Here is a 27,104-nt window from a genome sequence, read left to right as displayed (position 1 = left end):
AAAAATTACTTCAAGACTTTTAATAAAGATTGGTCCAGTTTGTAAAGGTTGTTTACATACCTTATTTTATTCTTCTGTCCTTATAAATTCTAAAAAATTGCTGTGTTGGGATAAAGGAAGAGGGTGCTAGTCCTTGCCCTGCATGAATGGAGCCAGTGATGATTAATCTTTAAATATACCCAAGGCTGGTTTGTCCTGAGAAACCCTTTCTTAAGGTGTCATTATAATCTGAGATCCAGTTTATTGTTGTTGGGCGCTCTGACTTCTCAGCAAATGGGACCTACATCAGAAATACTAATACACTGGGGAGATTTACATTATAAACCTTGATAATAAAAATTGACCAAGATGCTAGTTGGGTAAAACTCGCCCTTTCTTCCCTTCCCTAACCTCAAGTTGCAGCATCTCACACACTCTTGGGCTGTACAGTACATTGAAAAGACCAGTATGGAACAGAAAATATACCTGGGACAGACATGCATCCTGCATTTGTCTAAGATAAGTATTTTTTAAAGATGATTCTGATCCAAAAAATCTATGCCTACCTCATTATAAAAAAGTGTCTGTGCGTACTTCTGTGTATATGTAAGGACATCAGATTGTGATAGAATGGAAATCCAGAACTTAATCTGATGTTTCAAATAATTACCAGGGAGTGTAAGTATTGAAAATGAAATAAATTTACTTAAAGCAAACGCAACAACCTACTGTACTGTCACTTCTGTTTGAATAGTCCGTTCAAATTTCTATTTTGTTTTGTAGGGTTTTGACCAACTGCGAATAGAAGGCTTGCTTTGTGATGTGACATTAGTACCAGGAGATGGTGATGAAGTTTTTCCTGTTCATAGAGCTATGATGGCATCAGCTAGTGATTATTTCAAGGCTATGTTCACAGGTAATGCTTTTATTCCTGTCATATGTATATACAGGGCCTAATTAATTCTTTAGCGGGCCCTAAACAAATAAACTCATGGACCCCGGGCCCGTCCAGACCTCCCTTCCTACCCTGGTGCTAGGAAGCAGCTGCAGCAGGGGCAAGGCCAGTGGAGAGGAGGGGAAGAGAGGCAAATGGGGTGACCAGGGCCCCCCTGCAGCTCAGGACTCTAGGCATGTGCCTAGTTGCCTATACATTAATCCGACCCTGCATATGTATGGTTATTTCTTAAATTATTCTAATTTGGACTTCCGGTTGTTAAATATTCCAGTCGGTATTTAAACTACATCCTAAATTTTGCGCACTGTTGTAGGTAATATCATCATAACTAAATTCAGTTAAAGAGTTACATTTTTTTTAAGTTAAGCTTATATAACTTCTTTAATATTACAAACAGAAATTCATTAAACTATCTAATCTGGATACCCATTTTAATTTATCTCATTATCATTCTTAGGTGGAATGAAGGAGCAAGATTTAATGTGCATTAAGCTCCATGGTGTGAACAAAATAGGTTTAAAGAAGATTATTGATTTCATTTATACTGCAAAACTTTCTCTCAACATGGACAACCTTCAGGACACTCTTGAAGCTGCCAGTTTTTTGCAGATTTTACCCGTTTTGGACTTCTGTAAAGTGTTTCTTATATCTGGGGTAAGACATTTTGATCTGATACAAATTTCATCTGATGTTTAAAGTTCTGATATTTTTTTAAGGTACAGCAATTGTATTATAATTGTGCATAAGGAACTTAAGTGTATTCCTGCAGATAACTTTGTGTTTGGATTTAATTATTACTCTAAATTTAAAGGAGCTGCAGAAAACAAAACTTCAATACATATCTCTAATCAAAGAAGGCCTTTGGTTACATGTATACCATATTCAAACATTTTTAAGCTTAATGTGAACTAGAAACTTACATCGAAGTCACACAATTGCTGATTAATTTCTTACTGGATTGCTTAGTTGGGGCTCTTGTATTTGTATCTTAGCATAAAAAACCTTGATTTCAGTTGCAGTAATTAATTATTTGTTATACAAAGAAATAACTACTAACTTAAGTGTTTTATATAAGATCTTTTGTGGAGAATGAAGCATGTAATTAGACATGGTCATTTACAACATTGTCCTTTATGAATCAGTGCAGATACAACTATCCTTTAAACAAAGCATAGTATATTGGGTACAGGAACTAGTTAGGGAATGCTGTAATAATGCTAATTAGATGAAGTTCAGTGGTGACTACCATGTATCTTTTCACAGTATAAAGGAACAAAATCTACCCTGAATTTACACTGATGAATGTTTTGCTGTAGTGACCTTGATAACAATTTATAAGAGAGGAACCTTTATAGAAGTTAGTAACACTCCATCCTCTCCCACCAAGTAAGGCTTATTGAAATGGGGATAAATGTAGAGCTTAAGCCCATAGGATCACCTTTAAAGTTTTTAATTAAAGTATAGCTCGTGCACATGTACACTGGAGATATAGCAAGGTACAGCATATTTGCAGCTTACAAAGTAATCCTGTGTTCTTATTTAGTTGGAGTTGCCATAACAAAAGTGAAATACAATAGAACGTATGTTCTCAGCACTAATGGCTAAATACAAAGCCCTAAATGCATGGTGCCCCAAGACAGGCAAGGTTTTTCCCTTTTTCCTGAAGTTCCTTCATCATGGGCTTGTCTGCAGTGGAAATGTGAATGGCATGTTTAAAACATTGCAGGCACTTTCACACTGCCAGCACTCAGCACAGACAAAGGAAGACTATTTAAAATGGGAGGTGGGAGGAACAGAGAATGGTAGGACTGCCAAGCTGGAAGAAATCTTGGCAGGCTCTTTAGTTCATCTCCCTGCACTGAAGCAGGGTCAAGGATGCCTAGGACAGCCCCCCCAAAATGTTAGTTGCCCCTGTTCTTTAAACCTCCTGTGGCAGGAGAATCTACAGTGCAAGGGTTTCAAAGTTAAAACGCTTTCTTCTCCAGGCAGGCAGAGGCTGTGTCTGCAGCTGGGAAATGAGATGTCTCTGAAAACACATTGGCCATTTCTGCACTGAAAAGGCTGCTCTTTAACAGGCGTTACTCCTGCTTAAAATCCCACGGTGATCATATTGCTAAGTTCAGGTAAATCCCAGGCTCTCTGGTAGGCTTTGCCCTACCTGTTAACATGTTGGGACCACAACTTCTACTGACCCATGCCTGGGATTTGCTACATTGACTAGCACATCTACAAAACCCCCCCAAAACAAAACACCTCTTTTTTGTGACTACAAGGATACGGAAGTTGAAGGACCTTTCTGTCTCAGGGTAGCAGTCTTCTGGCTAACAGGCAGAACTGCCTCGGGGAGGGGTTTGCAGCTTATCCTTGGCCCAACAGCGCCTGGGATTTTTATTAAAACTCTTATTTTGCATTGATCCCCAGAGGGTCTGATCAGGTTCCAGTGGCACCATTGCTATGCAGGAGCAGGACTAGTTGCTGCCTGGACTTCGCAGGCGTGCTCCGAGATCCCTTTTTACAGGAGTTGAGGGAGGGAGCTCTGGTGATAGGTTGTGCAAAACAAATATTTGAGGGCTTATTCTGTTTCATCCAGAGGTGCTCTTTGGACTGTGTTGTGACCTGATCGATGACATGCTAGTCGGGTAAGGACCCGTGTTCTTCACTTGACAAATTCTTGCATCTTATATCTCAGAGACCTGCTCTATTCTGTGTATGTAGGTGATGTCTACAAAGCACAAAGTTGATTTCCATGCCTTCCTTCAGATTGCTCCCCAGTATTTGGCATTTGAAACATTGGCTCGTCACAAAATTGGCAGAAACAAACATCAGGAAAATCTCATTGATTGTCCTGCTAGGTAGAAGAATAATTTGGTACTTAAGGGCATGTTATGATAGTGCAAATTCTGACAGCGTACTAAGCAAAGGGGAATACAATGACATTAACTGGAATTGAGTTTCTCTTTTCCATGAGGCACAGGGTCATTGCTGATGAAACTTACTCAAGCGACTGCGAACCAAGGAAAAGTGGATGTTTTGCATGGTGAGCAAGTAGGAAGAGCATTGGTGGCTAAGAGTGCATTGACAAATTTCCTGTAGGGGTGTGCATGTGCCCTTGAGTTTTTTCCATATTTAAATGTTGTTGAGTTAAAATATTCTTCATTGTTCTCTGTACTGGTTTGTAATGGTACAAAAAGCCACCACCAGCTCTTCAGTGGAGCAGCCTATACAAGCTTGTTAAAATAGTAAAGGCTCCATCTCTGATGCATGGTACTGAGGGGAAAGCATTGTCTTATTCTAGAGTCCTGAAAATATACTGCTAATTCTCAATCCAATCCCCTCCTGTCTCATAGCTGTTAATTATTTTATGTCAGGATTTATGAGCATATAACCGACATTATGCACAAGATACTGCTTTTATTTGCTTGCTAAGCTTCTATTTAAGTGGAAAGATATTAGTGTTTCAGTCTGTCCTTTTAGTTATGGCAATAGAGGTGTGTGTGTGTGTGTGTGTGTACACACACTCACAGGAATGCTTGCCTGCAGAATTTAGACACAAGAAATTGATTTAACTCTGAAAGTAGATACTTTATTAGGTTCTTTTCTATTATGACCCTATCTACCCTGGAGCTTGTATATAAGTTTGAAGGCTTTTTATTTTTTTTAAGGAATGTGCTAGCATAACACTTTATATCCATCCTGAATGTTATTGAGCGTGGTTACCAACCTTGCTATGTAATGGCGTCATTATAGTCTAGGCAGCACTTTTTTTTTTTTTATTATAACTGGTTTTGTGGCTGTTTTTCACTGCAGACTAAAACATATGAACTGCATCTTCCAAGTACAGCAGGAGAGCTGAGGGGTTCAGAGGTTCATACCCCCTTCTGTCCTCCCCTACTCCAGATGTCACTTGTAGAGGCTGGCTCCCCATTTCTGTATTCAAATAAATTTGGGGATCCATTCCTCAGAATAACAGATGTCCCTGCAAAAGAGATGGTTTTTTCTTGGATTTGGCTCTTTCACTCAACCAGGCATTGGCATCCTTCCTTGCCTTCCTCCCCTGCTTTGTCTTTGGGGGGGGCTGGCTGGAGTAAGAAGATGTCCCACTACCTGCTTTTGCTTTTCCAGAACCTCTGGCGTGGTTTCTTCTAAACCACAAAGGTCTTTGCCCTACAGCAGCAGGATGGGAGCTGAATGAATCCTTCAGCTTAACTCAAAGAAATGCTGCTTATATTGTACTGTGTTTCTCTGGAAACCCTCTGTGGGGCTGGAGAAAGGGCCCTTAGGGAAAAGATTAATGGGGGGGAGGGACACAAACCACACGAACCAGGAACACAAATAAAGAAAATATCTTCTCCTTTTTATCTCGCTCTAGCTTGCTCCCTACATTATTCTAGAATCTAAATTACCCATTTTAATCTTTCCAGATACTTAGTTTGAGCAGTTCAGCTGCACGTTTCTTGTAAGGTTCTTTAAAACCAAAGGATTAATGTTGAATGTTTCTTACTGATCCTGCAGACCTCAGGGCTTTGCTGTGTAACACTTCTGCTCATTTCCAGATTTACAAATCGGACCTGGATCCTGTAGGGTGCCTGCACTGTTTTACACATTGGTTAAAAACTGGTGTCGTTAATCCTGAGGCCGCCAATGCATGAAACAGTTAAAGCAGCACACTTAGTGTGGAGTGCAGTGGTGCAGCTGTGAACTACTCTCCTAATTTAGAGACAAGCTATACCATGTATACAGATACTGTATACCAGTATAAACTTGTATATACTGATTTAACTCCTTTAGTAAATGCTCTTTATTGCACCTTCAAATAAAACGTTTAAATTGGTAGAAAGCTGTCTGTATCGGGCTGTGCCTGATGTAAAGATGAATGAAAGACCTTCAGCTTGCAGGCTGAATGTTTCTGTCTTTCTCGCTCATCTTACCACACTATTTAAAAAAACCCTAACAATTGGGAACTTTGTAAATCTGTTCAGGTTTGGCTTCTGCTGGAAGAAAGATGGGATAACTGATGTTTTTTTCTGAGTGTAGCTGAACAAGAGAAATGCTGTTCTGAGACAGGGTGACTCTACTTCCCCCCTTGTTAAACTGGCTGTCTCGTCCTCTAATTAAACTTATTAGGATGTTTTCTCAGAAAAGCTTTTCCTTGTTCAGGTTCTTTTCCTTTGTGTCTAGTTAGTTTATTAAACTGCCTAAGCATGTTTGCCGCCTTAATGTTAATTGTCTGCATACACTTCTCAAAAGCTAGCCAAAAGCATTTAGAATGAAAGGGAGAGGGATTTGCATAAAGAGCAGTGGTTGAGTATTTGTTACTCTTCATTCCTAAGATTACCCATAATACATTACTTTTGACAAAACTTCACTTTTAACTTTGACGTTCATCACGTTATACCAGTTTCACTCCATTCTTAACTTGCACTTCTCATAAGTCTGCTGTTCTTTCTTGAGTCGAGCGAGGCATGCAAAGTAGCACCGACTTAACCTTTGTTGGAAACATACCTTTCTTTTAACAGATCTAGGATGTATTAATTATTAGTCACTTTATGCAAAGCACGAAGTAACTACATGCCTTCATAACGCAGTGTAGGGAAATGGTAATAAATGTTTATAAAGCCAGGTATAAACATAATGTGAGAGCTGATTTTTGTGTAAAAACAGTGAGATATAACATTTTATGACCTGCATCTGTTTTCTGAAATGTGGATCTAGCAAAGGCAAGACTGTTACAAGCTGAGATGTCCGTAATCCTTTTTAACTAGGAAGTGGATCGGGCAGTTCTACAGTTTGTTATTCCATGAAATCGATTAAAAATAATGATCCAATGGCACAATTAAACATACCATGTCAGGATACCTTTTGGGATCTGTATGGGCATTATTTAAAGTTTGTTAAAGGTGAAATTAAAATTGCAATAACTCAAATATAAACAATGGCCAAATAATTTTTAAAATTATTTTTTTACATCTGCTTTTGAGGATTACTCTGTAACATCGGACTTGTCAGCAACCGAAGGAGCTCACTGTTCTAATAATCTGCGTAGATCTGCTCTGCAGCAGAGCTGTCTTGGCCTGTGACTTTTTCCACATCTCATAAGCTGAGCAAGGTTGGCATGTCTATATTTAGGCAGGAGATCTCCAAGGCAAACCTGTAGTTATTTGGGGTACGTCTGTGCTGCAGTGACTGCAGTATGACTTGGACAAACCCAAGCCAGAATAAATCAACTTTTCGGTTACCAAGAGCAAGGGAGAACAAAAAAGAAAAAGGAACACACATTGAATAAAAGGATGATCATAAATGTATGCTAATGACAAAAAAATACCTTAATTGTGATACTTAGGCTTTCTTTTAGTGCTTCCTTTTAGGTTTGTAGATCCTGTAAGAAGCCAGTCCCTTTCCCCACTGAAAAACCTTAATACAGCTTTAGTAAGATGTCTGTAGTATTTCTTGTGTTGGTATTAACTGCTTGTAGTTTTCTAGAAATGTTGCAACTAATTAGAGCTGGTTAAAGATATAAAATTAAATGTATATAGCCAGTTAAAATTGCGAAAGTGTATTTTGCAGGGCTGAGTTGAATGACAGGGTACACATGGCAAATTTTGTTGCAGCTTGAATCAGAGCACAAAATGACAAATCTAGCTAAAAAAGTTACATTACTCAAACATAGGCTGTATTAAAGCAGGTGATGCATCATCCTCTAGTTAAACAGAGTGTTCCTCAAACCAGGAAAACTATCGTCTTAGCCTTCCCTTCAATGAAACAAATGATAGGTCTTTTATGCATTGCAGTAAGTACTTTCAATGAGGGAAGGAGGTCTCAAAGTTGGATAGGAGCTTTTCTTCTCAGGATTGCTTGGAGCGGGGTGAGGAAGCCTGAAGTGGAGCAGGATGGTTGGGTGGTTTGGTGGGAGTGTGAGATCTAACCATTGTGCCAGGTGAGCGAGCCGTACAGCAAAACCGTGTGGTCTTTGAAGCTGACAGCTCTTAGGGGATGGAAATGCCTGTTGTAAGTGGTCTATCTGGCTAAGGATAGACCACCTTTACATGGCAGCCCCAACAAAAAGTGGGAGGAAAAGACCTTGAGATCATGATCCTAAGTTCAGTGCAGAGGTATACCGCATCGAAGGGTTTTAGCTGCTTTTTGCCCTATTGTAACAGGTGGGAGTTGGTCATTAAGTACATTGAGTATCTGGGCCTGAGGATTTAAGATTTTTATGCCCCAGTTATCACGTATTGTTCTTTAGTAACCCCAGAGCCCTCATACCTGTTCTTTTGTTCCCTTGTCCATCTTTAGTTTCTATACCTGGATACGATTTCCCCCTCCCCCCGCCCCCTTTTTGGTACTTGTTGGAGCTCTCTACCATTTTTTCTCTTTTCTAAGCCATGCAACTGTGAAAGGATCTTCTTGCCACTTTAGCAAGGGAGAAGACTTCTTTCTCCAGCTTTTAACTACTTTTCTCAGTAACATATTGCAGCCCTTCACCCGCCGCTACCTTGCTGTGCTCCTTTTAAAAGTGCTTCCCAGTGTTTACTGAAAGTTTCAGCCCCTTGGTAGGAAGTTAACATTATAAAACAAACTATTTTGCTGTTAGCAGTGCTCCTCAAAAGTGAGAAATGTTTACTTGGTATGAACTGTCCCTCCACTCCTCTCAGTGGGGTTGCTTATCTGTTTGCCCAATTATAGCCTTTATCTGCTTTAGCATAAGATATATTTGCTAGAAATAAGCTCTTCTGCAAAAGAGATCTTGCACTTTGTTGGAGGCTGTTTGCCTTTCAGCTCTTCCATTAACTCCAAAGGGGGTGCTAGGACTATTGCTGGGGCTACTCCTTTGCCTGATAATGAGCGTCAGGCTCTTCGCTGTCATGCAGAACTAACGTTTTGTGTGTATCATAGGTATAGTAGACCAGCAGAAAATGAAAAGCAACTTAAATTACCATTTAAATGAAATGCTAGAATATCTTTCTTTGTATCTAAGCAACATCTGAAAAATTACGTTTCTGTACCATAACTTGTCCAATTTTTGAACATTTTTGTGCTAGTCATTATTAGATTTCTTGCTGTTTGTCAGCCATTTTTCTTCATCTTCAAGCCAAGTTATATTTTAGAAAACAATAATTGTAAATCAAACTAGGATTATTCTGGGCAGTATAATGTAGCCTGGTAATTTGATAGCTATCTCAGTGTGCAGTAAAATTGACAAAAATTGCACTTTTGGCAAGGAAAGTAGTTTTTAAGAAAACATTTAACGTTTTAATCAGAATGGAAGTGAATGAGGGAATTCATTTGCTAGCAACCCAAGCACAGAAATTTGCACAAGTCCATGAATGTGGGTTGGGAATAACTGATCAAAATGCTCCAGAGTCTGACATATGCTGACATTACAACAGATTCAATTTGGACCAAGTAATCAATCAATTTAGAGCTGTAATTTTAAACATCAGAGTCTACAAGATATACAGAGTAATATACTTGATTTTTAACATAAAGGAGTTTATACATTTTTCAAAGACTTGCAAAAAACTTCATCCATGTATATATGATTTAGTGTAAATCCTGCCAGCTTGCCACATATTTATAGAGTTAAAAAGCGATTACAGAGATGTGTATTCCTGGAGGCTAATAGACTATGGAGTCTTTCACTTCTGTGAAGGCATCCTGGCATATGAATGAAGGTTATCATCTGGTGACTCCCCACTGGCCCGTGAGAACTGATGTATTATTCTTAAACTGGATCCTAATGGACAAAAGCTACCATCACCGCTGCAGCAACTAGACTTGCAGAGTTTTTGGATAATTGAATGGCAGTGTTATAACTTGGAAATAACCTACACATTGGTTAGACCCCCCCTCCACTTGAAACAGTAAAAGAGAAGAGTAAACGCAACTAAGTTCCCAATATAATTCTTTTATTATTGACAGGAAGAGAGTCCTGGAGAAAGCCCATGTCCTCTGGGACTCACCTGGGGCATTGCAGTCCTCCTACCCCCAAGCATTCAGAAATGATGAGTGAGGCTCCAAAATATCAGCCTTTGTGGGCCTGTTTCCAAGTCTTTTAAGCTGCTGATGTGTCCAAGTTTTCTTCCTCCAGCCCTGGGGTGAGGACCAGCCAGCGTGCTGTCCTGGGAGCCATGCAGAGTCAGCAAGCTTGCTGTGCAGACACCTTGAGTTAATCATCTGGGAAATGCTGAGGACAGGGATGTGAGTCACAAATCTGCCACATCTGCACTTCTCCCTCAGGGATGCAGGGAGGCAGTGCTAAAGGTGCCTACCTGTGCTTTCTCTTGCAAAGGACTGAGCAGTGTTCACTCCTTTAGTTTAAAACAGGAGTGGAGGAGTGGGTGCTGGTGCCCTAGTCTCATGGTTAGAGTGCTTGCCCAGGATAAGGGAGACCCAGACTTAATTCTTTCCTTGATTTGAGGGGTTTCAAACCCACAGCTCCCACTTCCCAGGGGAGTACACTCACCACCAGGTCATGCTGGATTGGGAGCAGTTTTGACCACTCCTTTTCAAGTCAAAATGGGACCGCTGCAGAAAAGATGCAAGACTCATTGGCCAGAGACTGCAAGAGTCGGCATGACTCCAGCCAAGTGGTTAGTAGACTTACTTGGTAGGAGGATACTGGGCTTCTTCCAGGCCGTGCTGCCAGGATCATCTGTGTTTGTTAATGTAACGCACAGGAAGTGCTTTCAGAGCTAGAATCTGAGTTTACCCCTGTCCCAGGTGGGTACTGTAACTACTAGGCTGCCATCATACTCACTTGCTTATTGGGACAGTTTGAGAAGCCACAGGTGTTGCTTGGAGAGGTAGATGCAAAGAGATGAAGAGCCCTTCCCTGAATAAGCCAAGTCCAAAGACAGCTCCTTGTTTCTATTGTGGACAAATAGCCATTTTCAGAGCTGACAGTAGGCATTGGGAAGTGGAAGTAGGGAAGATGAAACTAAGCGACTTATTGAAAGTGAAACTGCAGTGTGATGCTTTGTGTTAAAACATCACCTTTGGTTGATGGCTTTTATGAAAGGAAACTACATGGTAATGAATGGCTGCAATCATATGCATAATTAGTTTTCCCAGTTGCCACATGTTCTTTATTAGAAAGTTTTAAAATGAACTGATCCTGAATACGTTGCTTATGGTGCATAATTAATATTTTATAAAGAATATATCTAAGCAGTTAAAAATAGATTACATCAAATGTGCGCTATTGTAGACCTCGCCAGCATCTCCTTTTACTGTAGGCACTTTATATTGAGGAGGCGATTTTGCATTGTTAGATATGTCTGTGCTTCAGAACAAGGTGTGCCCTGTCTGATCACCAAGTTCTTAACGACAATATTTAATCTATTCCTGGTTAAACAGTTATTATCATGCATACATGAATATATCTTAAAGAACAGTGGATAATAATTGTTGAGTGGGCGTGGGTACTGGTTTTGAAAGGAAGGTTAGGAATAGAGGAGAATTCACCAAGTGCAAGGGTTTTTATAGCCAAGGAAATTAATGAGTAAGTTATAATGTAGCAGTCTGGGCACTGGATTGTGTTGAGTTCCTGAGGCCAATTCACATGATGATTCACTCAGTTTTTGAATTAGTCACTTTTCCTTTTACCACATTTTCCAATTCTGAACTACAAAAGTGTTAACAGAACACTTCACTATTCTAGAGCATTTTACCTACAGTGTATCATCATTTTATAGCACATCTGATGTATTTAATACATGCATTTGCTACTTGTCTCGTTCCTTCCTTCCTTCCAAACTGGAGATAAGTTACTGTGTCTCTTTCTACAGTCATGTACACATTGGTCTGAATATTTTTTTGCTTGTGAATCACTTTGAGTATTGCAAGATGGTGCGACTATTGTTTCTCTATAGCATTCATTAAATTGTGTATTATCATGCAGATGTCAAATTAGGAGAAAGTGGTTTTGATTCATCTTTCCGTTCACTTATTAGGTTTCTTTAGAAAATTGTGTTGAGGTTGGGAGGATCGCCAACACGTACAATCTCACGGAAGTGGATAAGTACGTTAACAACTTCATCCTGAAGAATTTCCCTGCATTATTAAGTACAGGTGAATTTGTGAAACTCCCCTTTGAGCGTCTTGCCTTTGTGCTTTCAAGTAATAGCCTTAAGCACTGCACTGAACTCGAACTCTTCAAGGCTGCGTGTCGCTGGCTACGGTATGAGGAGCCTCGAATGGAATATGCTGCAAAGCTAATGAAGAACATCAGATTTCCACTGATGACCCCACAGGACCTTATTAACTATGTCCAAACAGTGGATTTCATGAGAACTGACAATACCTGTGTGAATTTGCTTTTGGAAGCCAGCAACTACCAAATGATGCCATACATGCAACCGGTTATGCAGTCAGAGAGAACTGCCATTCGATCAGATAGTACTCACTTAGTAACTTTGGGGGGAGTTTTAAGGCAGCAGCTGGTTGTCAGCAAAGAATTACGGATGTACGATGAAAAGGCACACGAGTGGAAATCGTTAGCTCCCATGGATGCACCAAGATACCAGCATGGCATCGCTGTGATTGGAAACTTTCTTTATGTAGTTGGTGGTCAGAGCAATTATGACACAAAAGGAAAAACAGCAGTTGACACAGTCTTCAGATTTGATCCTCGTTATAATAAGTGGATGCAAGTTGCATCTTTAAACGAAAAGCGCACCTTCTTCCACCTAAGTGCCCTAAAAGGACATTTATATGCAGTTGGTGGTCGAAATGCAGCTGGTGAACTAGGTAAGTGTGTGTTACCTGGAATGTATGAGTGGTTGTCTGTTTGGCTCCCTCCCTCCCCTGCACCCTTTTTTTTGTCAGCAAAAAATCTCATTTCCAAGATATTTCTTTCCATTGTAAGCTATGGAAATTCAGTAATTGTAGGTATGCAGAATATAACTTACAGGAAAAAGTGACATTAATTTAGTTGTGTAGTATCCAGTATCCTTATCTTTTAATAAGATCTAAAACAACTTATCACTAAATGCTTGTGGAATCTTAGACTGAGTTTGTAAAACTTTTTTTTAAGAAAGGGTTTTGCATTTGATTGAAGATGCGTTAGCATGCCAATATACATAAACTTTTTAACAGCTGTTTCCATGTATAGCAGTTGCTTTATAAACACATGATTTAGTAACCTTTACAGTGTAAAATAAAAATAATTCAACGCATTTTTATTTAGATCAGGATGTTCCTTGAAATACTTTTATTTAAAGGAAAGCTGTGAAGTTGCAACTTAAAAAATGTGAATTTCATACTGAAATTGCAGTGGCTACTTTGGAATTTCAGTATTTTGAAAGGTGTTTGTGGTTTAAAGGCAGGCTAATAAATAATCAGTGAGATGGAGATTGTCAGAACATATTTAGACTGTTGTGTATTTACAGGCTCATGGTTAAGCATCTTACTTCTCATGATGATCGGTGATTTTGCATCACTTCTTTCTCCTCCCCCACCTTTGTTCTTCATGCCAAAAATCATAATTTAATTACTTAAGCCAAAAAACAAAAACTAAATAGGTCCTCCAGCTTCCCACAGTGATCTACTCTTCCCTTCCCTAAAATGGATGGGAAGACACTCTGCAGGCTGAATAACCTCTGAGTTGTAATCCCTGATCCTGCCTACTCCAGCCCTCTGGGGTGGTGGGGGACCTACCTCTCCCCTCCAGAGAGAGGTAGGAGAGTCTGGGGCTGAAGCATCCGAATCGCATCAGACTCCTGCTGCTGGCTGTCCCCGCACCTGCTCCGGAGACATCCTCTGCTCCCTGCAGCACCCTCTGGCTGGAAAGCCGTGGCTGCGTGCAGCTGCAGCAGTTCAGACATGTTCTAGCCACAGCTTTAGTCCATCAAAGGTGTGAGACCTCTGTTAATTAGCGTTTCCTCCAAAAATGAGTGGTGGTCATAGTTTATGAAGAGTTCCGAGTGTGTTTACTGAATTGGTAACGGAAGAGCAGTGTAGCTGTGATGATCCAGAGATTATATGAGCGGCAAGGATTTCTTAGGAACTTTGAAGAAGGTCTTGCATTTGAAAGCTTGTCTAAGTCTTATCCCAGCTACACAGTTGGTCCAATAAAAGTTACCACCCAAAGAAATCCTTGCCATCACTGAATTTTAACGTCTATCTGTGTATTACCAATACAGTAAGATACAGGATTGAGCTCCACACTTCTGAGTTGCATAATAATATCTCTGTTTCCTACATCCCCATCCTCAACAGTCTGGGCAGCAAGATGCATCTTTGTAGTGAGATCTTAAAATTATTTTTACTCAGTAGACTGCAGTAGGTTTGCCAGTGTCCTGAAGTATCGTCTTTGTTACTAAACTGAATAAATTAACTGATTGTTTTGTCATCCAGGATCTATTTATCTTTATTTTGTTCACTATCTGAATGTTGCAGATCTGTATATATGCAGCACACTTCCCACTCATACAACAGACTTCTGTTTTGGGAGGTATCTAGTAGGGCTGTGCAGAGCTTTGGTCCCCGATTCAATTTGATGGAGATTCAGCTTGATTCGGTGGCCGACTCTCCGAATCTGAATCAAATCAGAGGACCCCTTAATCTCTCCGAATCTAATTGGAACCTTCTGAATCGATTCAGAGAGATTCAGAAAGATTTTGTGATTCAGGCATAGAGACAGCTTTAAATATTTTTTGAACCCCACGGAAGTACTTCTGGTTCACTTCTGGGATTGCTGCTGAGCACGTGGAGGGCCCCCTGTGCCCCTGTGGGATGCTCCATCTGCCCCAGCATCACAGTGTTCACAAGCTGCACCTTGTACTTCAAGGTATGTAGAAAAAACTTTTAAAGCTGTGTCTATGTCTGAATCGCTGATTCTCTGAATCAGCATCAAATCTTCAGATTCGAATTCAGCCGAATTGCTGTAGGGACAGTGATCCAAATCAACGGATTGAATCGCTGTCCCCGATTTGGGCCAAATCCGAATCTAATAGGGCCTGTTTCACACACCCCTAGTATATAGAACTAGAGTTTTAGACTTTCAGTTATTTTAATGAAGCTAACTCAGTTTTGAGTAGTAGAATTGATTTGTCCAATGAGGCATAAAGTGTGACATTTAGAATGCTTCTTTGGCTTTTAAAATATATTATAAAATGAACTTTAAAATAATTTGACTTTCTTATACAACAGTTCCATGATTTATGGCTAAATTGATAGTGCTCAGCAACTTGTTGCTTTATCTACCTTCATACAAACTATGGTAAAAGCTTAAGGCTCTATAAGTGCACATACTGTGCAAAAACAATGTAGTCCTTTCTCTTTTTTTATTTGTTATCTTGTGTAAATAGTGTCAGAACAGCTTATCTTCACTAGAAGCTCCTTGCTGGTGGCTCATTCCAAGAGGACAGTCCATGTGACTTGTCACGTTGTTGTCCCGGCAGCCACGTGAGGCAGTTTTTGATTTCCCTCCTGCGTTAAAAACACATCTGCATTGTGATGGAGTTGTGGAATGTATACGTTTTTCTTTTCCACAATGAGTGAATTTGCAAAAAGGTGTCCTCTTTCTTTGTGTCCCCCCCCATAGCACATGCTTATCATGGGCTATGGGAATAGGTGCTAGTCGACTATGTCCTGATGGTGGAGAGGCTGGATGTGAAGGTGGTGAAACAGTTTATGTTGACCAGTAAAATGTTCTTAAAAAAATTAGACTTTTATACAAACTGTTGTATCGTGATCTTCCATGGGCAGGAAATATCTCTTGTTGGTCTGCTATGCAAACAGCAGTCATAACATCAATCTCTGCCTGTGAGTCAGCTAAAGCATCAGTCTTAGTGGTGGATCTGATATACTAATTAGATTTTATACATGAGATTACTGTTATTAAACTAAAACCTGTTTAATTTATTCTGTGAATAACCCCAAGCATACTTCTAGGTACTTGAAGGTCAGTTAATTTAAAATAATTCCCTATAATTTTAAAGGGGAATACCGAAAGCTCTAAGAGCAATTTGTTCACCAGTTTGAAAATAGACTATGTTGAAAAGACCATAGGATGCTTACACTCCTTACTGAAGAGTTCTGTATAAATTGTTTTTTGGGGCAAAGTTTAAAATACAAAATGATCTTTTGATTGATCTCTATCTGCTGGTTTGTTTCACCGGAAAAGCTAAGCTCTTTTGTCATCTGCTTTTTGCTCGTTTTAGATTTTTCGTTTGTGGGGGGAGGGTGTCTACTGCTAGTTGTAACGTGGGTCAGCTGGATACTGGGATAGTTGAATAATCCTTAATGGTAGTGGGGCCCACTGTCTCATTGTATTTTCAGGCAAAGCGCTCGGACATGTCCGTGGGAGCTGCTACAAAGAACATGTAGCTTCCTCCTGAGTTGGTTTGAATTCAGTGTATGACCCTCGGGAGTAACTCGGACCTTGTACCAGAGGTTTGAAGGAGCCAGATGTTATTGGATTGGCAGCTTACTTTGGAGGGTGCTTAATGCCAACATCTTGGTCACTCATTGTGCAAGGTTGCTTGGCATTTAACTGCAAGACTAGGCTTGTTTGCACACTACTACCAGCCTGACTTGCATCAGTTTAACTAAATCACTTCAGCTTGCTTGGGATCTCTTTCTTTAAAAATCAGCTATCAGTTTAGTTTGTGCTGATATATTTTTAATGCCGGCGGAACCTGTAAAAGCCGGGGTTAAACAAGATTGCTACTGCACAAAGTGGTGACGCTTAGCTGGTGTACAATAACACCATTACTCAAAGCTGGTGCAGTTTTTTTGTGTGTAGGGCAGGCCTTAGGTGTGATGTTCTCCTGCAAGTTTACTTGAGGCTCTCCTGCCCTAAATTTTCCCTGCAGTTCAGTTGCATGCAGTGTGCTTTACCTGCTCTCACACATTTTTTAAAGATACTCCAGATTGTTAAACTGGTGATGAGACTTCCACGCAGCTGGTAAAATGCTTTGGCTCTTTCTGCATGGAAAGCACTGTGTAAGTGTTTGCTCTTCTGGCTCTCTAGGATTTTGATTTGGAAGCAATTTGTTTTCTCCTCCCATGAATTGCCCAAACAACATGCTTTTTTCACTTTCATTATTCCCTTCACGAAAGCTGACCGCTTAAAGGCATGAAATCTAGCTAAATTCCCCAAGCCTGTGAAATATGAAAAACTTAGCTTTTCAAATAAGAGGTTGAATGTGCATTGGGCCAGCATTATGGAATTTGCCCTTAGGTTCAAACTCATCTCAGCCTTTTAGTTGTTGTATGTGATATGAATGTAAAAGCTTAACAACAAGTTTCCAAAAAATAAAAAAATAAAAATCAACTTTCGCTGCCAGTTGCAGAGATACTGAATTCTTTCAGCTTACTCTTGTTAGGCTGGATAACTTTCCAGATACTTCAGGTCCAGGGCCTGTGGGTCAGAGTTATTAAAATAAATGTCCTTTTTTTGTCAAAAAGCCTTCCGTACCAGTTTAACAAAAAACACCACTGCTTTGGGGTCCTTTAACCAACACGTTCAAAACACTTCTGAGAAGCTTTAACATTTGAGAGCTGCGTAGGTGTTGCTTTCCAAGCCAGATGTGCCTGTTTCAGCAGTGGTAAAGTAGCAGCTATTTAACATGCATAACACTGGAAGAAGAGTATAGCACATCCACACGGAGTGGGGAAAAATAACCCATTTGAAACCCACAGGGAAAGTTCCTTGAACTGGAATTTGGTCAAGGCATTAACACCTCACTTTCTCTAAAATTACAAAGGGATTCTGTAAGGACTTGATTTTTTTTTTTTTTTTAAATGCCAAAAGCCCAGGCGGTGCCCAGTTGTGCCCCTAATTGGAGTTGGGCCATGCGTGGAAGTGGAATGTGGCTGGTGAAAGGGTAGAGAAGGGACAGCAGAATGAAAGCATGCTCGAGAGAGCTGGTCCTATAGGACGAGGTAGAGATGGACCTGGAAAAAAGTGTGAGAAAAAGGGTATGGAAAGAAGGGGGAGAAAAAAATTGAGGTGCCTGTCAGGTACCCCGAAAGCTCTGTTGGCTTATCCAAAAAAAATGCCAATCCCACATAGTTGGAGTTCTCCCATCGCTATGATTTTGTGTGTAGTGTTGCCACAAAGTTGGGATTTTGGCTTACTTGTATATGCATTATTGTACTGTGTGATGATGTGTCAGCCTACACTGATATCCAGTCATGATGCAATGTAAGGAGAGGAGAATATCTGAATTTCTTGTGGGGACCTTTGAGAGGCAGTAATGGACTCAGCATGCATGGAAAACAAGGACTGTAACTACACTCCAATTAAAGTGAAAAAAGAATCTTTTAGAAAACTTAATTTTAAAAATCTGAGTGGGAGCCAATGCAAGGTTTTCAGATGTGATCTTCAAGATGTTTGTGTTCCCCACAAAATGAACGTGAACTGTGTAAATGTTGATCGGAAAGTGTAGTACCACACCAGAAAGTTGGAATTCTCGAGCTGAGGATGGTTCTTTCTCAAATAGTTCAAGTTTTATAACCTGATTATGGCTGTAGTTTCTGTAAGGCATTCCCTGACAAATTACCTGTTCTTCTATGCCTTAAATCTACCCCATTCCCCTTCCGCCTATGGGACTTGTTGCTGTGTGGGTTGAAAAAAGAACGAGGGGAGGTGGGCAACTAGCTGAATTTTTACTTGTGCTTCTATCTTGTGTAAATTATTGGCTACTTTTGTCCTTGATGATTTTCTAGAATTTTGCTCTTTTTTTAAAAAATATTTCCCCCCTCCAGCATGCAGGAAAATGCAGGGAGAAAACTATAAGGGATAATCCCTACTTACTGTTCACTTAGTTAACTGGACTGATAAACTTGGTGCTGTTGATATGCTGATTGGAAGGTAAATGGTTAAGCTACCTTCTTGTCCATTTAAAAAGTAGGCAAATTGTAAGAATAACCCTAGCAACATGTAGGGTTGGACTTTGCTGCATGGCAGTCTAGAGTGTAAATGTGTGCACCATACGAACAAAAAATGTTTTTTGGCTCCAGATGGTATCAGTTTAGTCACCGATGCCCTTTCCATCCCATGCTTACCAATTCGGGATGCCTTCATCCATTGAGCAGATAATTCTGTTTCAAAGGCTTGTAGTAGTTAACCAACCTAAAATCCTATTAACAAGAAAATTAACTATGACAACTTTAAATAAAGAGACATAATGAGAAAATTGTGTTTTCTATAATGTCTGGGTAGAGAATTGAGTGAAAATTTTACAAATAACTCATATTGGCACAACTGCTAGAAATTAGTCATGCAAAGTGCAATAAATATAAGGCTGACATGACTGTGGCAGAACCCCAAGAAATCAACTGCACTTGAGGAAATAAGATGGAAATTAAGTTGTATAGGGAAGTGCAAAGTCTTTAAGAACCTGGTTGAATAAATATCACTTACTAATACTTAAATTTCCCCAAGAGCCTTCGAAGTTTTATATTTTAGGAAGAGCAAAACTGAATTTTGTACTTAAAAGGAAAAAACCCCCCGACTATTAAAGTTGTAATCCTGAAAGGCCAAGGTGGTGTTCCTGTGCACCTAGATGCATTAGCTTATATAAGGAAATAAGGACTAATGTATATTGTTTGACTGTGGCATGCCTAATTAGATCACACCAGTCGAAGGTAGGCAGGGGGCATCCACCAGTGTACACCTAGGACCACTCTATTCACTGACAACTCAGGCCCATTTTTCCTGCTCTTGGAAGTTTTTGCACACCTTGTTTCTGGCGGTAGTCTCCATAGAAATAGGCAGAAACAGGGTGCCTTCTTGGTGGAGGAATGACAGGGGAAGGGTGGTGGCTCTGCTCAGAAGGAGAAGAGCAGTGGTTTTAGGAATTAAAGAGTCCTATCCATCTTTGTCCAGGACACTTGCACGCCTGGCGCCAAGTCTAATGTGTTCACGCTTAGTCACGTCTTTGATGCTTGCATTGACACGGGTGACTGATGGGTCTCCTGGCAGTGGTGTACAGTTCATAAATCTTGGTGCATCTAAGTGAGCGCCATCACGAAACAGAGTCATTTCTTTTGGGCCGTATGAAAATGAAACCTGTTAGAGCAGGGGTGCCATAAGTGGCACGGGCAGCTTCCATGTGTGGCACTTAACAGATCTACAGGGAAGCATGGTAGCAGCCAGGCTAGGGAGCAGAAAGCAGAGCAGCAGACTGAAGAAGGGGATCAGAGCAGCATGGGAGTGTGCAGGGCTAATTTGTGGCAAGCCTGCCCAAAAGGCTGGGCTCTGTTGTGCTAGAGCATGTGTGCACTCATGGTCTATAAATGCTGCTTACAGAGTCACAGAGTTGTTTAATTTTGGTACAACAGCAGGTAAGGATTTTTATTATGGAGCTGTTTTTATGAAGGATTGATTTACTTGAATCTTAATCATTTGAGTATTAGGAGATAATCATCTGAGGCTGCCTTTTCTATACTGGAGACTTGGCAAGGCACGCTACAGCTTACATAAATTACCTCCATTTACAAATTAGTTTGGTGTCCACTTTTTTCCATCCTGCAAGGTTCCTCAAAAAGAGTTGGTACCATTGGCAGCAATTAATTTAGGGGACTCTTGCTAAAAACAAACAAACCCCAGAACAAAAATTTTAGGCTAAGGTTCCTGGTATTTCATCATTTTCATAAACCTAAATTGACTTACAAAACCATACCTGTGAATCTGAGCATCTTGCATGCTGCAGCTATGGATTCCTGACCTGTATCCTTCTCAGACTCGTAAGTTAAGCCATCAGTCTTGGTCTTTTCTTGCATGAGAAATGTAAGAGAGGACTCTGGGCTGCAGCAAGCATCAGGCACCTGGTATTGGAAGGATATCTGATAAATTACCCTTTAAGAACGTGGATGTAGAACGCACTTAATCTCGAGTATTCATAATCTACTTCAGAGGATAAATGGAGCTGAAATGGGATGTGCAGAGGAAATGCTATTCCCTGGCATGAGATTACTTCAAAGGCAGTCCAAAATAAGTTTGCAGTGGAGAAAGTTATGCTGGGATGTGTGTCCTACATCCAGTACCACTGTCAGCTTCCCTTCGACATAACCATTTGCTCAGTGCAAACCAGTATTTGCAGGCCGGGGAATATAATAGCACCTGCCTCAGACAGCCATGTGTCTCTGCACCTAAGTTCAGCTGAATCACTTGTCCAAGATGCTGTTGTGCTGGAAGTTTTATCTTTGATGTTGTATAGAGCGAGGGTTGTGACTGCTTGGAGATACAAAATGGCACATCGTGTTCTCTAAGAGTAGAGAGAGAGGCTCTTCATTCGGCAGTGGTTAACTTCAATTTAGGGAGCCTCGTGTCCTGTATATTGGGACCTTACATGAGTAGAATCTGGCCTTCAGTTCTCAGGTGCTTTCACAAAGATATTTGTCTTATAGGTTGGTCTATTTAAAAGTCTGTGTACTTGTAAAACTGTCTTTTATAGTCCTTGTACTCATTGTTATGGCACTGAGTTATCCATGAATACTAAGAATTGATTTGAGACAGTGATTTGAGACACTGAATCGAATCGCTGCCTCCCGAATCGGCTGAATCCGAAGCAAATACTAGCCGCTTCACACAAGCCTAATAGCTGTGTATCACACAGGTGGCTGGAGAGACAGACCTGGCTGGGATTTTCAGCACTTGTCTAAATCTGAACAAAACCCTGGATTTGCGTAATACCTTTCGGCAACCAGGTGTATTTCTTTTCCCATGCGTGTGAATTTTGAAAGTGGTACTTGTAAGAGGGGACTGTAATACTGAGGTATAACTTTCCTTCAGGGCTGCATCAGCATGGGCTGTCAGCATCTTCATCCTGTGCTGCAGCATCACGATACTAAGGGATATGTAACACCCAGAAGCACCTGGGCATGTCTCCTGTTGTTCTTCTCAGGCTGCTATTCTGAATACTTCCTTCATGCCTTTCTCCTAGGCCCACCTCTGTGGCTTTTACTTGGCCATCTAAATCTAGAACTTCATTGTTGAGCCAGTCAGCTTGTCTTCAGCCAGCATCTTCTCCAAGCTTATTTCTCCTTGGAAACGCAATTGTAGTTTCTTTATCATACAGTGCAGTGTCCTCCCAAGCATCTATTACATTCACAAGTCATGCATTTGTATTGTTGCCCTGATCCTTGCGCCATTGAAATGCTTCATTAGGCCTCAGTCCCCAGAGACGATGGCACCGAGGGTAGCCTTCACCCACGTGGCTGCCCACTGATATCAGTAGGAGTCTGCTCCGTGTCCTGCTACAGCTTGAATCCTGAAAGCCATCTGGGCTTGTGTCTGTGAAGGGCCCCATGCCGCAAGATATGGCTGTAACGGTAGCAGGTAACTGTCATTGCAAAGGGGATGTTAAATTCGTAAATCAAGTCTGCCCAATGTCCTTGCAGGTGATCACTGGGTAGCATAAAAGCATTTTAATACAGAGCTGGAAAGAAACAAGCTGCTTTGAAATCATCTGTGCATGGGTGAGGAGATGTGTTTGGGGAAAAAAAAAACTGACAGAGGGGCTTAAGATTTTCTAATCTTTTCAAATCCCCTCTCATAAGCAGACATGTTTCACGTTTGCACCATTTCTAGTTGGACAAGAGCCTGGCATCAGAGGAAGAAGTAGAAAAGCAGTTGCATCTAATTTTATTTTTCCTTTTTCTTTTTGCTCTGTGTGTGTGTTTGTGGGTGTGTGCGCGTGAATGTGTGTCCTCAGCAAGATATCCGAGAGATGTGGCAGATAAAGCTGCACCTGTACTGCGAAACACGGGTAAAAGTTCTTTTCTGCTACTCCTGCAGGACAGAAATATTGAAGTTTAGTGATGCCTTTAACTAGACGTAGTATCTGACCATACCTTTGAAGTTTTATTCCATCCTTAACAGTTTTCACTGATATGCTGCCTTTTTATGACTATATGAGCATCTATTGTTAACTCAAAATCAAATTGCGACACACAAATCTAATGCTTTTTATATTCTTTCTGGTTTTTGTTTTTTTTAAACAGCCACAGTGGAATGTTACAATCCAAGAATGAATGAATGGAGCTATGTTGCAAAAATGAATGAGCCCCACTATGGCCATGCAGGAACAGTGTATGGGGGATTAATGTATATTTCAGGTAAATCATTCTTATAAGTATTTGAACAAAATGTGTCCACGCGGTGTGCTCAGCTACACAGCTTTTCTTCCTACAGAGGCAGAAGGAAAACAAAAGGAATTATTCTTTGCATGTCATATGTCTGCATGCTGCATGTCTTTCGTACAAAACTGGTGAAATAACATATATTTCTCACCCTCCAAAAAAGAGTTTTAGATGGTTACCCCTGTTAATAGATCCTCACATTTTAAGCATCTTTGAATTGCACTGCAGACTTTTGCATGCTTTAAGCTTCAGAGTAGGATTTTTCTGACAGCTGTGCTCAAACACCTACATGGTTCAGTCATGCAGAAGAAGCTATTAAAAACTTGTCCATTTTGGCTTGATTACCTCAGTAAGTGCTGGAAAGTCGGGATAATGCTATGAATAAAGAGACAGCATTATCTACTGATCTTAGGTACAGCAGGAAATATTTTAAGGTCAGCCACAGTATGTTACTTTTACTATTTTTTTAAGTAACTTTCATCCTCTAATTAATAGTGGAGCAGCAAATATCCTGAGATAGCAAGGTGTCAGACCTCCCAGTTATTTATTCTGTAGTGAAGAAGTTTCCATGCCAAATCAGTATATGGTCCCTACATGATCTCCTCTTACCCCATACGTGTTTTGTAAGTAGTGCAGTGCGTTAGACTCTGTGCCCAGATTTTTGCCTTGTGCTCCTTCTAAATGTGTACCTTTGAGTCACAATTTCCATTGGCCTCAGTAGCACGATTCTTTCCTGTGACCACCGTGGAGCTGAAACCTGTGCATTTTGTCCACTGTGTTGTCTACAACCACTCTAACAATGCTGTTTGACCAAAAACTTGAGAGATGTTTTGGGACATTTGGTTTGATAGTCATAGACTGAGCCTGGACATGAAAGGCTGGCTTCAATAGGTTGAGTTATTATTAGGAAGTTTCTTAATTTTTGGAAGTTTTTGGCTGTTGGCCAAAATAAGGGATTTGCCATTTTGCAAGATAATTTTTTAAATCAAATTAATATTAGGTTTTAGCCCTCTACTTGAGTTTTTGCTTATATACCTGTGATGTTGTTACATAATACCCAAGTCAAAGGGAAAGCATCATCTTAAAGCAGCTGATCTGTCTAGTGGATGGAAATGGAAACTCGTGTTCACCGGTTGAGTTTCAGACTAATTTTTACATGCTTACATAAGTTCATACATTCTGTAGGAAGCTGCATCAGGAGCAGATGGACTGCCTCTCGCATTTCTGCATGCTTTGAAGGGTATCTTAGTTATCTGTCTCTTTGTGTCCACTAGCACAGCCAAAGTGATGGTAATGGGACCCCCTGGATTTCTGGGGTCACTCAGGCACACTTGGCCATTGCCTGTCAGTTGGAAAAGCAAGTAAAAGACACACTAGTGCACATCTCAGTGGTAGCTGGGATGGTGAGCAGTGAAATGCACCTGCATTTCTCCAAGCTGTGGCTGGCTCTTTAATCTTAACCCCGGCAACCCAATTAAATGGGAAGGAGATGGCCAGTTCAGGAAGCACAGAGTCAGGTAGGAAGGCAGTTATTTTCTGTCTTCTGAAAATCAACCTTACCTATGTAGCGTTGTTCGAGGCCCAGATTGCCTCCTTCAGATGCATGAATAAAGGGGGATCGTCTGAACGTGTGTTTCTTCAGCTCAGTTCATAGGGAGGGTTCAGCGGCATCTTAGGACCTCTGCCATCCCCTGTACAGGTCCCTGCAGTGCCGGTTCTGCAGACAGATGGATGCTGGCTGACAATCGATACGAGTGAAGAGCATGGGGATGAGGCCATGGGCTGTGTTTTGTGTGTGCTTGAGCAGTGTCATGGCCTTCCCAGTGCAGCCACTCCAAGCAGGGTCCCTGCCGGCGGGGTCTGGGAGTACTTCACCACCCCCCAGTGCCTTCTTCCTGCTTTTTAAAGTCCTACGCTTGGCATGCTTCTTCCTAAAGTAGCTCATCGCTTCAGCAGTTATACACATTTCAGTTGGACAGAGCTTGCATTTTTGCAGTGACTGTTTATTCAAAGGTCAGGATCACTGACTAATGTCTGTTTCTTTAGGGGGAATTACCCATGATACTTTCCAAAAGGAACTCATGTGCTTTGACCCTGACACGGATAAATGGACTCAGAAGGCTCCGATGACCACGGTCAGAGGCCTGCATTGCATGTGTACTGTAGGAGACAAGCTTTATGTTATCGGTGGAAATCACTTTAGAGGGACCAGTGATTATGATGATGTTCTAAGCTGTGAATATTATTCACCAACCCTAGACCAGTGGACTCCAATTGCTGCTATGCTCCGTGGGCAGAGTGATGTTGGAGTTGCCGTCTTTGAAAATAAAATCTACGTTGTTGGAGGATACTCATGGAATAATCGCTGTATGGTGGAAATAGTCCAGAAATACGACCCAGAAAAGGATGAGTGGCACAAGGTCTTTGATCTGCCCGAATCACTTGGCGGTATTCGAGCCTGCACTCTTACTGTTTTTCCCCCAGAGGACAACACAGGGTCACCGTCTAGAGAATCTCCTCTTTCAGCACCTTAAAAACATCTGTTGACTTACGACGTTGTAGTAATACCTTTGCACTGCATCATGGAGTCTATTATGTTCCTTCAGTAGTATCTGTTAGGCTTAGCCTACAGCCAGTGGTACAGTGACTGGGAAAAACACAGGACTTGGACGTTACCCGTGCTGTCTATTTGGCCTACAACGTTTATCAAGTGGTTAAGACAAAAACACCACAATGTACTCCACAGAGCCAAATGTCTAACACAATGAGAAATGAGAGCTCGTCTGCATAAAATGTATGAACTATGTACGTTTTCAGTGTTGTGTGCTGGGTGTGAGGTACCTTACCACTTACATTAGGAAGTCCAATAAATCAAATTGGCAGGGACTGTAACCAACACGGAACTGTTTGCCCAACTTCAGATCCCGGCGTCTTTCTTCCTTTCACCTTCAACTGCAGATACTAAAGGGAGGCAGCCTGCACCCGCGCGAATGAGGAGAAAAGGTTGCCAAGAGGCCTGAGCTACCTCCCTCTCTTTTCACAGAGTATTTTTGACATATCTGTGCACCTGCCCTTCTCTGTGGGTGTGTTCAGAGCTTATGGAGTTTCTTAGGCAGACAGGAGAAATCAAATCATCATTTTAAAAATATTAATGCTGTATGAGTGGACCCTGTGCAGACCAGGATTTTTTATAACATCAAAGGCTTTTTTTTCCCCCGACTCGATTCAGACAGATGACTTAATGTTTTTTAGTTCATTGTTTTTTCTCACCCCTGGTATTTGCTTCCACTTGTAAGGGGAGCATAAACGATTAACAAATGGGAATTCAATACAGCTGTATATCCAGTTGTACTCCTGTACTGAATTGGGATAGATAAGGGCTAGAGACATTAATGTAAGCCACTAAATTTGATCAAATTGTTCCATCAGATGAAATTTAATCTACCTTTTCTCCTTTGCTGTTGAGAACTTGCATATTCCATGTCCTCTGTATAGTCTCAGTTAATAAGGTTATTTAGCACAAAGTGCAGCTTCAGCGGGAGAGCTGCTTTTTGCTCAGTGAACTCAGACTACCATGTTTTACCTTCTTTTGTTCAATAAAACTTTTAACTGCAGTTACTCGGTCTAAGCTACCTCATTAATGTATTTAGCTTTCTTCTTATGCCTCTCTGTTGCCAGGAGACATGTTGCATATATCTGTGTGGGTAGATTAATTTGCTAGGAAACCAATGCACAAGTGATCTTGAATGGGTACTTTGACCTACTTTCAGGAAACCACTCTGGCCAGACATGTCCATTTTAGTTTTAAGAACTGAAAATGCAGAAATTGCATCTGAACAGTGGCTCATAGTGAGCTCTCGCTTAAATGCTCCGCGGTTCAAGTGTACGACAGAGTAAGCTCTGCTTTGCCTATTCTAGCATAACAAATTGCTACTGACTGTATTTTTTTTCCAAGCACTTGTTTTATATCGAATGAAAATCCATTACGATTCTTAACAATGTTAATTTAGAATGCTTACATAAACCTTATGCTTGCATAATTACGTTGGCGTTCCCAGCCTAAGCCACAGGAATT

The 27,104-nt window shown here is 40.8% G+C and overlaps 1 protein-coding gene across 8 annotated transcripts in view; it reads left to right on the top strand.

Annotated features, from left to right (window-relative positions):
* KLHL13 (kelch like family member 13) overlaps positions 1 to 26,643 on the top strand; it is a 108,236-nt gene extending 81,593 nt beyond the window's left edge. For 7 of the 8 annotated variants that reach the window (XM_090059236.1, XM_090059238.1, XM_090059235.1 and 4 more), the window contains 6 exons: positions 397 to 498; positions 763 to 895; positions 1,392 to 1,588; positions 11,887 to 12,682; positions 22,892 to 23,005; positions 25,076 to 26,643. In XM_090059236.1, the coding sequence (XP_089915362.1) occupies positions 397 to 498; positions 763 to 895; positions 1,392 to 1,588; positions 11,887 to 12,682; positions 22,892 to 23,005; positions 25,076 to 25,563 (1,830 nt within the window). In that variant the 3' untranslated portion in view covers positions 25,564 to 26,643. The remainder of the gene's footprint in view (positions 1 to 396; positions 499 to 762; positions 896 to 1,391; positions 1,589 to 11,886; positions 12,683 to 22,891; positions 23,006 to 25,075) is intronic. The other variant, XM_090059239.1, reaches the window with a different exon arrangement.
* Positions 26,644 to 27,104: the final 461 nt, after the last annotated feature.

This window comes from Crocodylus siamensis, chromosome 8 (genome assembly GCF_052110815.1).
Source record: "Crocodylus siamensis isolate JL-2025a chromosome 8, ASM5211081v1, whole genome shotgun sequence".
Classification (NCBI taxonomy): Eukaryota; Metazoa; Chordata; order Crocodylia; family Crocodylidae; genus Crocodylus; species Crocodylus siamensis.
Note: the sequence above shows the minus strand (reverse complement) of the source record. Positions and strands in the feature narration are given on the sequence as shown.